Here is a 13535-nt window from a genome sequence, read left to right as displayed (position 1 = left end):
CTCCTCCAGGGGATCTTCCTGACCCAGGGATCGAATCTGGGTCTCCTGCATTGCAGGCAGAGTCTTTATCACTCAGCCACCAGGGAAGCCCCCAGGGATGGATGGGACCCTTCAAAAGTCTAATATACAGTTCACTGAAGTCCCAGAAGACGAGAAAGAGTGCAGTACAGAAAAGCATTTGAAGAAATAACAGCTGAAAAGTTTCCAAAGTGACCAAGAAGCTCAACAAACCTCAAACAGGGTAAAACCAAAGAAATCTGTGCTCATAATCCAACTGCTGAAAAAGTCTTTAAAGCTGCCAGAGAAAAATAACGTGTTACTCAGAGGGGAAGAACTATTTATCAGAAAGGCCAGAAGAAGTGGCATGACATTTTTACAGTGCTGAAAGGAAAAGAAATAACTGTCAATGCAGAAGTATATGTCCTTCAGGAAGAAGGTGAAACAAAGACAGGCACAGGGGAAAGAAAACAAAGAGGGTCTGTCGCCACCACACGTGCTCTACATGCTTGCCTAGACCGAAGGGAAATGATACCAGGAAGAAATCTGGAAATTCAGAAATGAAGAAAAAGCAGTAGAAACGACAAGTGTCTGAGGATTAAAAGCAAAACTCTGCGCTGCACTCGCCGTCTGCAGTGGCCCACACTCTAGTCTGCGGAGCATGCCTCTCTCTGAATCTGAGTAAGTCTACTTCTTACCTATCAAAACAAAACAAAGCAAAACAGCTCTAACACTGCCTGATAAGTTTTCAACATATGGTGAAGTAATACATAAACAACTATTAAACAAAGGAAGGGTGAAGGGATCTGTATTTTTACATTGCACTTGAAGTAGTAAAATATTGATTCTAAACAGATTATTAAAAATTAAGTATGGTTATGGTAACCTAGAGCAACCACTCTACCAGGAGTCTTGGCTGGTTACTTCAGAAAAACAAGCTGTAGTGTTTCTCAAACTTTCAATCACTTGGGATCTTTAAAAAGGCAGATTGCGTAGGTCAGGGCTAAGGTCCTGACTGTTCTCCTAACAAGTTCCCAGGTGCTGCTGATGCCATGTGTCCAAGGCCCACATTTGGGAGCAGCAAGACAGCCAGGTAACTACTCAAAGAGCTCTGCATTCCACCTGGTGCTCTTACTAACTTTACGACATATGTTTCAACTCAAAACAAATTTATATTGTTCACATTTGTGGCGATACAGTCAACAAGAATTTTATTAAGAACTCACGGAATACAAAACCTGATCAAGTGATTTGAGAGAAAATCACAGATTCTTCCAAAAAATAAAAAGGCTTTTTAAAAACTAGATTTTTAAAAAATATGGATTAGAAATTTTTAAATATTTTTGTTTGCACTCTTAGTAGATTAACTTTGCAAAAGATAGACCCAAAGTACCATGACTTAAGTGTTTAAAATGCGACTATGTGAACTCCAACCCAATTTTAATATAAAATGCATGATGCAATTTACCTGATAGCCACGCACAAGCGTAGTCTGTAATTCTTTTAAAATATATTGTAGATAATGCACACCCAGATCCTCTATTATTTTTGCGAGGGTACTGCGTGCAATGTCTCTGATTTCCTGTGCTCTGTTCTTGAGGAGGGCACACACTTTCAGCAAAATACTAGAACATGAGTTGAAAATCTAATTAGCAGAAACAAATAAAAATACAAATATTCTTTTGTTTCTTAATTACTCATAATCCAAATTATTCCAGTTAGGATTCTGAATTATAGCAAACTGTGACAGTGCTTCTAACAAAAAAGAAGAACCAATTTCTGATTTGTCACATAACATACCTTGGCAGATTAGTTTCCATAACTTCTCTTGGAAGGGACTGCATTAGTTTAACCATGGCAAAAGCTAAAGGAACTCGAACTACTTCCTCATCATTCACAACCTTCGATTTTATGAGTTTGTGTTCTTCATCTCTTTTAGTCTGTAAGAAAATAAATAAATAAACTGAAACAAAAATAAATGCATTAGGGACCTACCAACACTACAACCTTGCAGCTGAAAAATTATCTACCGGTATCAAAATGATCATGAAGAAGGATCATTACTCCCTTAGCTGCAGGAGAGGAATCTGAAGATGAGGAGATAAGAGAAGGAAAGTGAAATGTGAAATGTAGAAAAAAAGAAAATCCAAAAGCTGATGTCAACCCATGCAGTTAGGAGCCTCAGTCTGATAAGGCCCCACAGACACCTGAGTTCAAAAAGACCTGCTGGGTCCCAGACAGAATGATTACCGTAGATGCCAGGCATTTATGGAGCCTGGGCAGGATGTCCCCAGTTATGGTTCCTTGGATATTTTTAATTGTTCTCTCCAATTCTTCTTTATTCCGAGGAAGGAAGGAGATGGACTTTGTGATACACTCAGATTCCTTAGCCGCCGTCCCTTCATGATCAGCTGGGTCAGGGTTTTCTGGCTCTTCATTCTTGTCCAACAAAGTCTTATTACATTCATCCTCCTTCTCGTCCTCATCCATATGCTCTAATTCCATGGCTTCGTGCTCTGGCAACTCAATCACTTCTGTGGTATCTATGTTTAGTAAACAACAAAAGTCAACTTAAATAAAGAAACAACACAGTTGTGTTAAGTAGTCTTTCCTACCAACATCTAATAAAAAAAAAAAATCACCAACTACAAGGGCACGATAAAGACTGAGGAAACAGAAGTAAATGAGAGTGTTATGGCTCTTCACTTTCTTACAATTTAGTCTAATGAGGAATAGAGACAAGTAAACTGATAATTATAAAAAAGAGTGGAATAGCAAGTACAGGGTACTTGAGGAACACATGGGGAGGCTGGGAAAAAGGAGGTTTCTAAAGCTTCCAAAGTACTGTGGTTCAGTTTAGTTCAGTGGCTCAGTTGTATCCAACTCTTTGCCACCCCATGGACTGCAGCATACCAGGGTTCCCTGTCCAGCACCAACTTCCAGAGCTTACTCAAACTCATGTCCATTGAATCGGTGATGCCATTCAACCATCTCATCCTCTATCATCCCCTTCTCCTCCCACCTTCCATCTTTCCCAGCATCAGGGTCTTTTCAAATGAGTCACTTCTTCACATCAGGTGGCCAAAGGATTGGAGTTTCAGCTTCAGCATCAGTCCTTCCAATGAATATTCAGGATTGATTTCCTTTAGGATGGACTGGTTGGATGTCCTTGCAGTCCAAGGGACTCTCAAGAGTCTTCTCCAACACCACAGTTCAAAAGCATCCATTCTTCAGTGCTCAGCTTTCTTTATAGTCCAACTCTCACATCCATACGTGACTACTGGAAAAACCATAGCTTTGACTAGACGGACCTTTGTTGGTAAAGTAATGTCTCTGCTTTTTAATATGCTGTCTAGGTTGATCATAGCTTTTCTTCCAAGAAGAAAGCATCTTTTAATTTCATGGCTGCAGTCACCATCTGCAGTGATTTTGGAGCCCTGCAAAATAAAGTCTGTCAGTGTTTCCCCATCTACTTGCCATGAAGTGATGGGACCAGATGCCATGATCTTAGTTTTCTGATGTTGAATTTTAAGCCAACTTTTTCACTCTCCTTTTTCACTTTCATCAAAAGGCTCTTTAGTTCCTCTTTGCTTTTGCCCTAAGGATGGTGTCATCTGCATATCTGAGGTTATTGATATTTCTCCTGGCAATCTTGATTCCAGCTTGTGCTTGCTTCATCCAGCCCAGCATTTTGCATGATGTACTCTGCATGTACGTTAAATAAACAGGGTGACAATATATAGCTTTGACGTATTCGTTTTCCGACTTGGAACTAGTCTGTTGTTCCATGTCCAGTTCTAACTGTTGCTTCTTGACCTGCATACAGATTTCTCAGGAGGCTGGTCAGGTGGTCTGGTATTCCCATCTCTTGAAGAATTTTCCACAGTTTGTTGTGATCTACACAGTCAAAGGCTTTGGTGTAATCAATAACGCAGAAGTAGATGTTTTTCTGAACTCTCTTACTTACTTTTTCGATGATCCAACAGATGTTGGCAAAAACCTACATTCTTGAGCATGAAAATCATAATGGCAGCCAACAGGGCTCATGCAGAAACGTCCCTTATTACAGGATTCAAACTGGGCAGTGTGGTGGGGCAAATCCAGACTTGTCTCTGCTAACAAGCCATGACTACAGTCCATTAATTGAACTCTTGTGAGCTCTGGATTCTTCACCAGTAAACTGGAGATGGTTTACTTGCAAGGCTATTATAAGCATTAAATGTGATAAAGTCTCATTTCTGACACTTCACTGACCTTAATAAATGACAGCTATCCATTAGTCTTTGTTTTGTTTATGTGCTGTGCAGCTTTAGGAAAGTTACTTTACATCTGAAATCTCAATTTCTCATATAAAAAATATGGAGTAACTAACACCTAAGGTTCTAGTAAGATTCTTATGAAGACAAATGAGAATTTCTGTGTAAATAACCCATAGCTCAGATTTTTGCCCCGTACATTTTACACTGGACTTCTCTCTTGTTAAACAAGTTTTCAGAATAATATTCAAACTATTCATTTTAACTTCTTCCTGACTCATTCACTGGTCACTGCTACAAGAGCAGAAAAAGGGGAGTTAAGCTGAATTTTGTCATCTTTAATTCATAATAATAAATAACAGAAGAACAGGAAGGAAATTTGGTTTAAGAAAGTTTAAAAAACTTACCCTCTTCATTCTGAAGTTTTCTCATTTGTTCTTCAAGAGTTTTGTGGTCAAAGTGGAATGCTTCTAACACTATCACTAGCAAACTGTTAAAAAAAATTTCATAGAAACATTCATTTGATTAATTAGTATCATTTGACTCTTAAAAGGAAAGTTAGACTTATAAAAATTGAAATTACTTTTTCCTATTTTAGGTAATTTTTTACTTTAACAAATCTTAGTATCACCTCATTGATACAAATTAAAAGTAATTTGGGATTATAGAAAGGTTATTTCAGAAAAGAATCCAAATTTTACATTTCAAAAACAAAACAAAAATAAGAAGTTTGGCCATACCTGACACCCAACTTTTGACTGATCTGTCCCGCCTGTAAGACATGCATGAAATGTTTCAAGTAGTACACGTATGCTGACCAAGAGAGATGTTTGCAAACAGCTCCAATAACTTCTGTGGCAGCAATGGTTATATTTTCATGCTGTAAAACAAATCAAGAGCATCAGTAAGAATAAGTATTTGCAAATAAAATACACATACACAGCTAACTTGGTACAATAAAAATCTTAGACAGCAGGTGATCAGAAATTATAGAAAGGAAAGAATGCCCAAACTATGTTAAATAGTTTTCCTCTAGTTCTGGAAAAGCTTCTGTCAATTTCAAATGATATCTTCCTTTCATTAAAGGCTTTAACACATTTTAGACTCTATTTCACTCAGACCTCCTTTATAGGTTCAACCCTACAACTGTGAAGTAAATTCAAGGTATAAAAGTTGATAAATGTCAAAGTTAACTATAGATTGCACTGTTGAGCACTCATAAGAACAATGCTTTGGAGACAACTCTTTCAGATCTCATGAAGAAGAGAAGCTAGATTTACTCTCATACCTTAATGAGGAAAGTAGAGAAAAATATATGAAACAGTTTTCAGACTTTGGACATCAGTGTAGGATAGTGACCCCTGAGAGAAAGAAAACAAATGAAAAGAGCCTTATAACTACCCTCAGTTGATTGTGTGGGGATACTGTCAGGCCATAGCACAGGAGAAGAAACCCCAAGAGAGACCTGTATCTCTTTGAGTTAAGGGGTCAGAGTTGAGGCTGTGGAGCTAAAGTCCATAGGGCAGAGTACCAGAGAGAAGAGTTCAGAGAGAAAAGCTGCCCAGAGAAACAGCCCCTTAAGCTTCAGCTGAGAATTGACCAGTACACTCTGAATAAGGAAGAGATGAGAAGAGAACTACCAAAAAGGAAAAGATGCAACAATCATCAAAGACCATACAGGGATGAGAATAGTTCATGTTCCTCTCAGCCAGAGAGAAAAACCTCACGATACACGGAGTACTGGGTATTCAGGTACTCAGAAGGTTAGTACCTCAGTGGTAGGTTCAAATGAGCATCACACTAAGAGCTACTCGTGCCTAACAGAGCTTAAAAGTGAGCCTCAAAAGGACCAGACTACTTACAAGTAGCCTAAATGCATCTGAAAACAATTCTCAGAAATACTTAAAGAAATACAAAAATACCCAGCACATAGCAAAGTCAAATTTATGATGTCTGGCATCTGATAAATAATTACCAGGCATACAAAGAAGCTGAAAAATAAATCTAATAAGAAGAAAAATCAAACAACAGAAGCATAGAAATGACACAGATGACACAGCCCTGAAAACAACTGATATAACTGTATTGCATGATTAAGAAGGGAGAGGAAAGCACGAGCATGTTATGGGGACACATGCGAGGCATAAAAAAGGCCCAAATTGAACCACAGAGATGGAAAAGACAATTCTGAGGGAAGATATACTGGATGGGATTAACAATAGATTACACATGACAGAAGGAAACACTAGTGAATGTGAAGACACAGTAGTAGAAAAATGAAACCAAATGAAACCCAGAAGGAAATTAAAAAGCCTCAGGGAGTTATGGGCATGGGACAATTTGGAATAGCCTAATATATGATGTAATCTCCAAAGACAAGAAGCTACTGCTGCTGCTAAGTCATGTCAGTCGTGTCCGACTGTGTGTGACCCCATAGACGGCAGCCCACCAGGCTCCCTAGTCCCTGGATTCTCCAGGCAAGAACACTGGAGTGGGCTGCCATTGTCTTCTCCAATGCATGAAAGTGAAAAGTGAAAGTGAAGTCACTCAGTCATGTCTGACTCTTAGCAACCCCATGGACTGCAGCCTACCAGGCTCCTTTGTCCATGGGATTTTCCAGGCAAGAGTACTGGAGTGGGGTGCCATTGCCTTCTCCGAAAGGCAAGAAGGGGAACCAAAAATATCTTTGAAAAAGTAATGGCAAAAAATTCAAAGTCTGACAACGACTACAAATCTATAGATCCAAGAAGCTCAACAAACTCCAGGCACAAAACAGTAAGGCACTAAGGCACCTGATAATCAAATGGCTTAAAACTAGTAATAAAGAGAAAAATGGGTGGGGGGTGGAGGGGGAAAGATATGCTCCACTCAAAACAAAGGATAACTTCTTTTGGAAACAGTATAAACGAGAAGTCAGTTCAAAGTATTCTTAAAGTTATTAGGGAAAAAAATCCAAAACCTGTCAAACTAGAATTCCATACCTAGAAACACTATCTTTCAAAAACAAAGATGAGAAAAGACAAACAAGAGCTGAAAGAATTCATCACCAGTAGACCTGCACTACAAAAAATTTCAAGAAAGTTTTCCTATCAGTAGTAAAATGATACAGGGTGATTATCTGGACCCACACAAAGGAATGAAGAACACTCGGAATTAAAAACATGGAAACAAACACAAAAGATCCTTTCTTTAAAGATCTCTTCGAAAGATAACTGATGGTTTGAAGCAAAAACAACAGTGTATTATGTGGTCTAAAGCTAACATACAGATAAAACTTATGAAACAAAAAACAGCGCAAAGATAACTAACAGGCCAACAGAAGTAAAATAAAATCACTAAAAAATATCCAGTTAATCCAACAGAAGAAGAAAAGGGGGAAAGAGAGGAAAAAATGGGACAAATAAAAAATAACAAGATCATAGATTTAAACCCAACCATATTAATAATCATTAAATGCAAATGGTCTAAAACTAATCAAAACGCAGAGACACTCTGAGTAAAAATGCAAGATACAGATATATATACTACCTATAAGAAACCAACTTTAAAAGTAAAAGTAAAAATCACAAATAGGTTAAAAACAATAGAAAGGTATACCAAACCAATACCAACCAAAGCTAAAACAGTTTATTTTTTCTACCTACACCTCCTTCCTGTTTTACTGCCCTCTATCTCTGAGGTGCTTACCGGCTCCTTAAACTGGAATTTAGGGACTCATTCTTTTACCTACTTAGGAAATTAAAAAAAAATTCTTTAAACATCCTGAAAATACAGAAGAAACCTATCCTTGAACAAAATCATAAAATCAAGTCATAAATCCTGCTATTAGGTCAATTAGACTTAAATATTCATTAAGTCTTTACCATGTGCAGGCACTGTTCTTAGGTACTGTGTCAGCTGCTCAGTTGTGTCCGAATCTTTGTGATCCCATGGACTGTAGCCTGCCCGGCTCCTCTGTCCATGGAATTCTCCAGGCAAGAATATTGGAGTAGGTTGCCATCTCCTTCTCCAGGGGATCTTCCTGACCTGGTTCTCCTGCATCAGGCGGATGCTTTACTGTCTGAGCTACTAGGGAAACCCATTCTTAGGCATACGTAGTATAAATCTGAAGACATTCTGAGTTCAAATATAGGTTCTGACTGTATGTTTCTGAGAAAGTTATATAACCTCACTTATTCTCAATTTATTCTCCTATAAAATAGTGGTAACAGTCCCTACCCCATAGGGTTGAGTTGCTGTGAGGATTAAATCAGAATTGTGCCTGTATCTGGTATAGTGCTGAAGAAAGGCAGCTATTGTTTTATTTCATTTCTTATGAGCCATTTGGGAAAATAATGAGAATTAAGGCCTATGATACAAAAATAAAAGTATGACATCTTGGTGATGTGATCATTTCTGTGAAAGGAAATATTCTGTGGTTAGCCTTTGTGAGCTAATAATAGTGAACATAAAATAATAGCCACCGTTTTTAGAGCATGTGCCTGGCACAATTTTAAGGGCTTTTATAAGATCTATTTTTTAAAGAACTATTTTAAGTCTCTTAATTATGGTGAACAACATCAGTATGGATGCCACCAGCCCCACCCACACTTTGCAGAAGCTCTGTCACGGTACAGGGAAAAATTTACTGGCTTCTACAGCTAACGCCCTACCTTGAGCATTTTCTCATCAAAAACTGGTGCCATAGCATAAGGCATGATGTAATTCTGAAGGGATTTAGAAGACAGCACGACTTTGCCTTCCATTAGTTGTTTTGCCAGTTTCTTCAAGGCTCTTGCTCTTCTGTGGATCTATGAGTTAGATAAAATATAAATTAGTTACTGAATGAGCTCACCAACAATCAGCTCTATTTCAGTATCATATTCCTCTTTGAAAAAAAGATTAAAAGAGTGAAATACAGTCCATGTGTTACATGAGCAAACACCTGTGCCTTGATTTGTTTCCAGAGACATAATGCATAGCATTTCTTTACCAATGAATCCTAGAGCATTTAAACTTCTTAGCAAATGGCAGGGAAAGGTGACACTATTATTATGGCTTGTGATACCACCAAGCAAACAAGCATGTCCTATGCAAATCTGATGACCACAAAGACCAAGAAATGAGAAGCTCAAAACTTTCTGGAAAATTAAAATATATCTTTTAAAATGAGAACCTTTGAAATGTTTGTTTCAAAGACAAGGGGGAAAAAAAACAGAATTGTCTTCTACCTGAATGTGCTTCATATTCTCAAAGAAGTCCATTTCTGGATCATGGCAATCAGTAAGCTGAACCAAGTCTTTAAATTCTGGTTGATTTGGAAAGGTTTGAATTAAACAGGAAAGCAGTGTGGTATAATCCTGTTGAATAGTCTGCAAATATCAAGTTAAGAAAAAAAAATTTTTTTTAAGAATTTGATTAAATAATACAAAGAAACACCAAAGAGTCATTAAATTTTTTTAAAAAGTTAAAACATTCCCAATGTAAAAACAAACTACATAAAATCAGAAATGACTGCTCTCTTCTCCATTCCCACTCCCCTGTTAAAAGTCTGGTGAGTATTTATACAATCAGGTATTTTAATTAAGTGTACTAAGGTTGACTGCTTTTCCACAAATTATAGCAGAAGTGCAGGAAAACAAACAAACAAAAAACCCACAGATAACAAGTACTTAATTGCAAACCTCAATACCTCTGTCTGGCTCTTCAATCCTTTCCTCAGTTTCTCCAGCAGAGAGCGATGAATGATTTCTCTATATTCTTTCTCTGTGACATTCAAAGCAGCAAGCTTTTTGATGATACTCATCAAGCACATGCTTGCATTATCACTTAAAGACATGTCTCCTAACTGGACACAGGAAAAAGCCCAAATTATACTGTGCAATACCTGTGATATGGACTATTATTTCCCAATGAAAGAGCTTGTAACATTTAGCCACTCTTCTGTATAAAACTCTCTACTAAGAAATGTCCCACAGGCCACTTCACACTTAAGGAAGAACAAATACAGGGGTGTGAGGAACACAGTAAGTGACTTGGAAAAATCATGCTTACTGAGAAGGGCTGGTTATTTGAGAAAATACTATGGTATGTACTTTTGTAAAATTACTGATTTTGTCTTTTGAAATCTGGTATTTTATACATCATGGGTTGTTTCCCCCCCGCCTTTTAATTGAAATATGAGATACAGTTTTTAATTAGCTTTATTTCTCAAGGCAAAGAGAATAAAAGGTTCCCTAAAGCCAGTTTCAATATTCAAAATGAGCCATTCACTTAGAATGACAGAGTAGGCTGGTGTAATTCTGGTTAGCTGCTCCAGAGCTCCTCGTTTATAAAGAAGGTAGGTTGTAAGTGTAGAAAACTATTCTCAACTATGCTAACCAGGCAGTGATTCAGAATCCCTTATGTTGAACTCTGATATATGAAGAATGAGCCCCAAATGGGGAGATTACTTTTTCCTCTATTACTTAATCCTTAATATTTGACAAATAACTATAAAATACCACAAAAGATTACTGATACCACTACATAGTTAACTATTAAGCAAGGGTTTCATTTTCCCTATTTTTGAAATTTAATTCATTTTAGCAACATCGCACTTAATATATAGCTCCAAACCTTTTTATTTCTACTGTATCAATAAAAGAGGGAAACTGTCAAATAATATAGCTTTTTAACTTAAAAAAATTGATATTTAACTGACACACTATGAAATTTATCCTTTTAAGTTGTATAATTCATGGTTTTCAGTATATTCCAAAGGTTTTATAACCATGACCACTAGCTAATTATAGAAAATTTTTACCATCCCCAAAGGAAATCTTGTACCCATTATAATATAATCACTCATTCCTCATTTCTTTCTCCCCTCACAGCTCCTGATAACCACTAATTTATTTTTTGTCTTTGTGAATTTTCCCATTCTAATACACAGCTTTGACTTTTCAAAGTGCTTCCACATACATTATTTTTTTCAAAATATCTGCCTTTCATATCATAACAGTATGGTCTTTGCTAAACTAAATATTGTGCAACTAAAAGAAATTTTATACTAAAAATCCCATCCCCCCCCAAAACCAAATTAAGAAATTAGGTTATACGGCTGTACTGTCAAAACAATAAAAAATAATCCATAAATTTTTACTGTAAAAAACCTACCTCCATGTTATAGAAACAATTATGCATAACTGGGATTAGGTAGTTCATGTCTACAGTTTGCATCTCTTTAATGTAAGAGGTAATGGTCTGGAATGCCGAGAAGCGAACATCAAAGTTGATATCATCAAGATGTCTTTGATCAAAGGCGTTAAGCTACAAGAAATGCCAGTGAAACCATATAAATGAAGGTATATAAATCTTAAATAAGGAAAACAATAATAGTTTTGAAGCAAAAAAGACTTAAGATTTTCTTTCTTACCTTGACAACATCAGTAATATATGTTAATCCACTCTCAAAATCAGAAAGGGTCTAAAAGGAATGAAAGCAGTGTTTTACTAGTGAATACAACCTTAACTTTTCTGCTCCCCACAGTATATTATTAGTGAATACAACCTTAACTTTTCTGCTCCCCATCCTCTTTGATTCCCTGCCTGCACTCAAAAATACATGGAAACATCATATTGGTACCAAGAAAGCTGCTAGTATACATTCCATGTCATAGTGATCTTTTGAAAAAGGAGTGATTTAGGATAAAAATGAGTATTACAGACCTGGAAAACTGTACAAAGTAACTGTCTTGACAACTTGTTCTTAATAACTGAGAAGAGTTTTGCTAGAGGCTTGAGGAAGCTTGTAGGCTCCAGACAATGTTTCAACAGGTTTTGTACTGTCACCAGAATGTCAATTTCTGTATCCTTAAGAAATAATAACATTGAGAGAAATCATATTTCAGTAATTCAGAAAACTGGTCATGTTGGTTTTAATATATTATAGCACAGAAAACAAATAAACATGTGTAACAAGTAGTAGTAATCAGAAAAGTTATTTTATGGTCTTTCAAAGTTCTTAACATTTTAACTTGATCAAAACCCCATAATAGTGCCCATCAACAGTTTCTTCCTTCAGTTCTAATAGAAAATATACATGATTTTAAATCATAATTTCTTTTATTTTCTAGTCAAAAAAGAAACAAAGAAAATGAACTTGCTGACAAAAAACACACACTTTCAGTTGTGCAGAAATGCGTGGTCTTCTAAAACGCAATTACTACATGCTAAGAGTCGTTTAGTATAACTACTAAGGCTTTATAAATGAGTGTTAGAAATGGGGAGACTCTTAAAAAATAAAGTCTAAACTAGGGTTTGAAAATCATACCAGAGACTCTCAGCAATGTGTGAATATATGTGAATATGAAACCAGTTTGACTTTTCATTCAGTTTGCCATTCATATTTAAGATCACTATCATTCACATTTAAGATCAATGCACACCTCAGGTTCCAGATCTGTTACTGATCAAAGCCGGGGGGGGGGGGGGGAACCCTGAAACGAATAAGAAGCTAAACAAAGGAAAACAAAGAGGTGAGACTTTTATGTAATAGCAGATAGTGAAGTCTTCACTTTCTTACCTGCCCTCATTCCTTTCTGTCCCAATTTTTCTCCCCTGTTTTCAGTTTTATATTTCTTTATGAAGTCTTCTCACAAATACTCTGAGACAAATATGTCACAGACTCTAACCAATAAAATTATTTTTCACAAATAAACCTAATAATAAACTGTCACTTCAAAGATAAATAACTGCTGTGAATTCATACCTGAGCAACACTGCCACGGTAGAGGAATGGTAGGAGCAGTGTAATGAGCAGAGAACTTTGTTCTTTTTCTTTCACAAACTTGCTGATCCTGGAGAAGGAAAAACAAATGGGATAGGTAAGGAAGATATGTAAGATAGGAATATTTCCCAAGAAGTTAAACTTTTTGTAGAAAAACATCAGCGAGGAAAGACCCAGGTAGCTTGTAACTGTGTGAACATGTGTAAAAAGTTTAATTCAGTTTCTGAACAGTGCCCACTCTCCTTCCATCTTCAGGTTGGTGGCTACCGTTCCATTGTTCTTGTGACATCTGATTGTGCGCTGTTGCTGCTGCTGCTAAGTCGCTTCAGTCGTGTCCAACTCTGTGTGACCCCATAGACGGCCTCCCACCTTGCCAGTGGGAGAACTGGCAAGGCAAGAACTGTTCCAGGCAAGAACACTGGAGTGGGTTGCCATTGCTTTCTCCAATGCATGAAAGTGAAAAGCAAAAGTGAAGTCGCTCAGTCGTGTCCGACTTTTAGCAACCCCAGGGACTGCAGCCTACCAGGCTCCTC

At 37.1% G+C, this 13535-nt stretch overlaps 1 protein-coding gene across 2 annotated transcripts in view; it reads right to left on the bottom strand.

The window, feature by feature from the left end:
• The window catches only part of UTP20 (UTP20 small subunit processome component), an 86270-nt gene that overhangs the window by 21785 nt on the left and 50950 nt on the right, over positions 1-13535 (bottom strand). For both annotated transcript variants that reach the window (XM_086400962.1, XM_086400963.1), the window contains 12 exons: positions 12985-13072; positions 11943-12086; positions 11650-11700; positions 11391-11543; positions 9925-10080; positions 9464-9604; positions 8906-9043; positions 4994-5133; positions 4661-4743; positions 2248-2540; positions 1798-1937; positions 1466-1622 (listed from right to left, as the gene is read on the bottom strand). In XM_086400962.1, coding sequence (XP_086257088.1) covers positions 1466-1622; positions 1798-1937; positions 2248-2540; positions 4661-4743; positions 4994-5133; positions 8906-9043; positions 9464-9604; positions 9925-10080; positions 11391-11543; positions 11650-11700; positions 11943-12086; positions 12985-13072 — 1684 coding nt within the window. The remainder of the gene's footprint in view (positions 1-1465; positions 1623-1797; positions 1938-2247; positions 2541-4660; positions 4744-4993; positions 5134-8905; positions 9044-9463; positions 9605-9924; positions 10081-11390; positions 11544-11649; positions 11701-11942; positions 12087-12984; positions 13073-13535) is intronic.

The sequence above is a fragment of the Bos grunniens genome, chromosome 5, assembly GCF_055505025.1.
Source record: "Bos grunniens cultivar Pamir isolate PY7600 chromosome 5, Bosgru_T2T1.0, whole genome shotgun sequence".
Taxonomy (NCBI): domain Eukaryota; kingdom Metazoa; phylum Chordata; class Mammalia; order Artiodactyla; family Bovidae; genus Bos; species Bos grunniens.
Note: the sequence above shows the minus strand (reverse complement) of the source record. Positions and strands in the feature narration are given on the sequence as shown.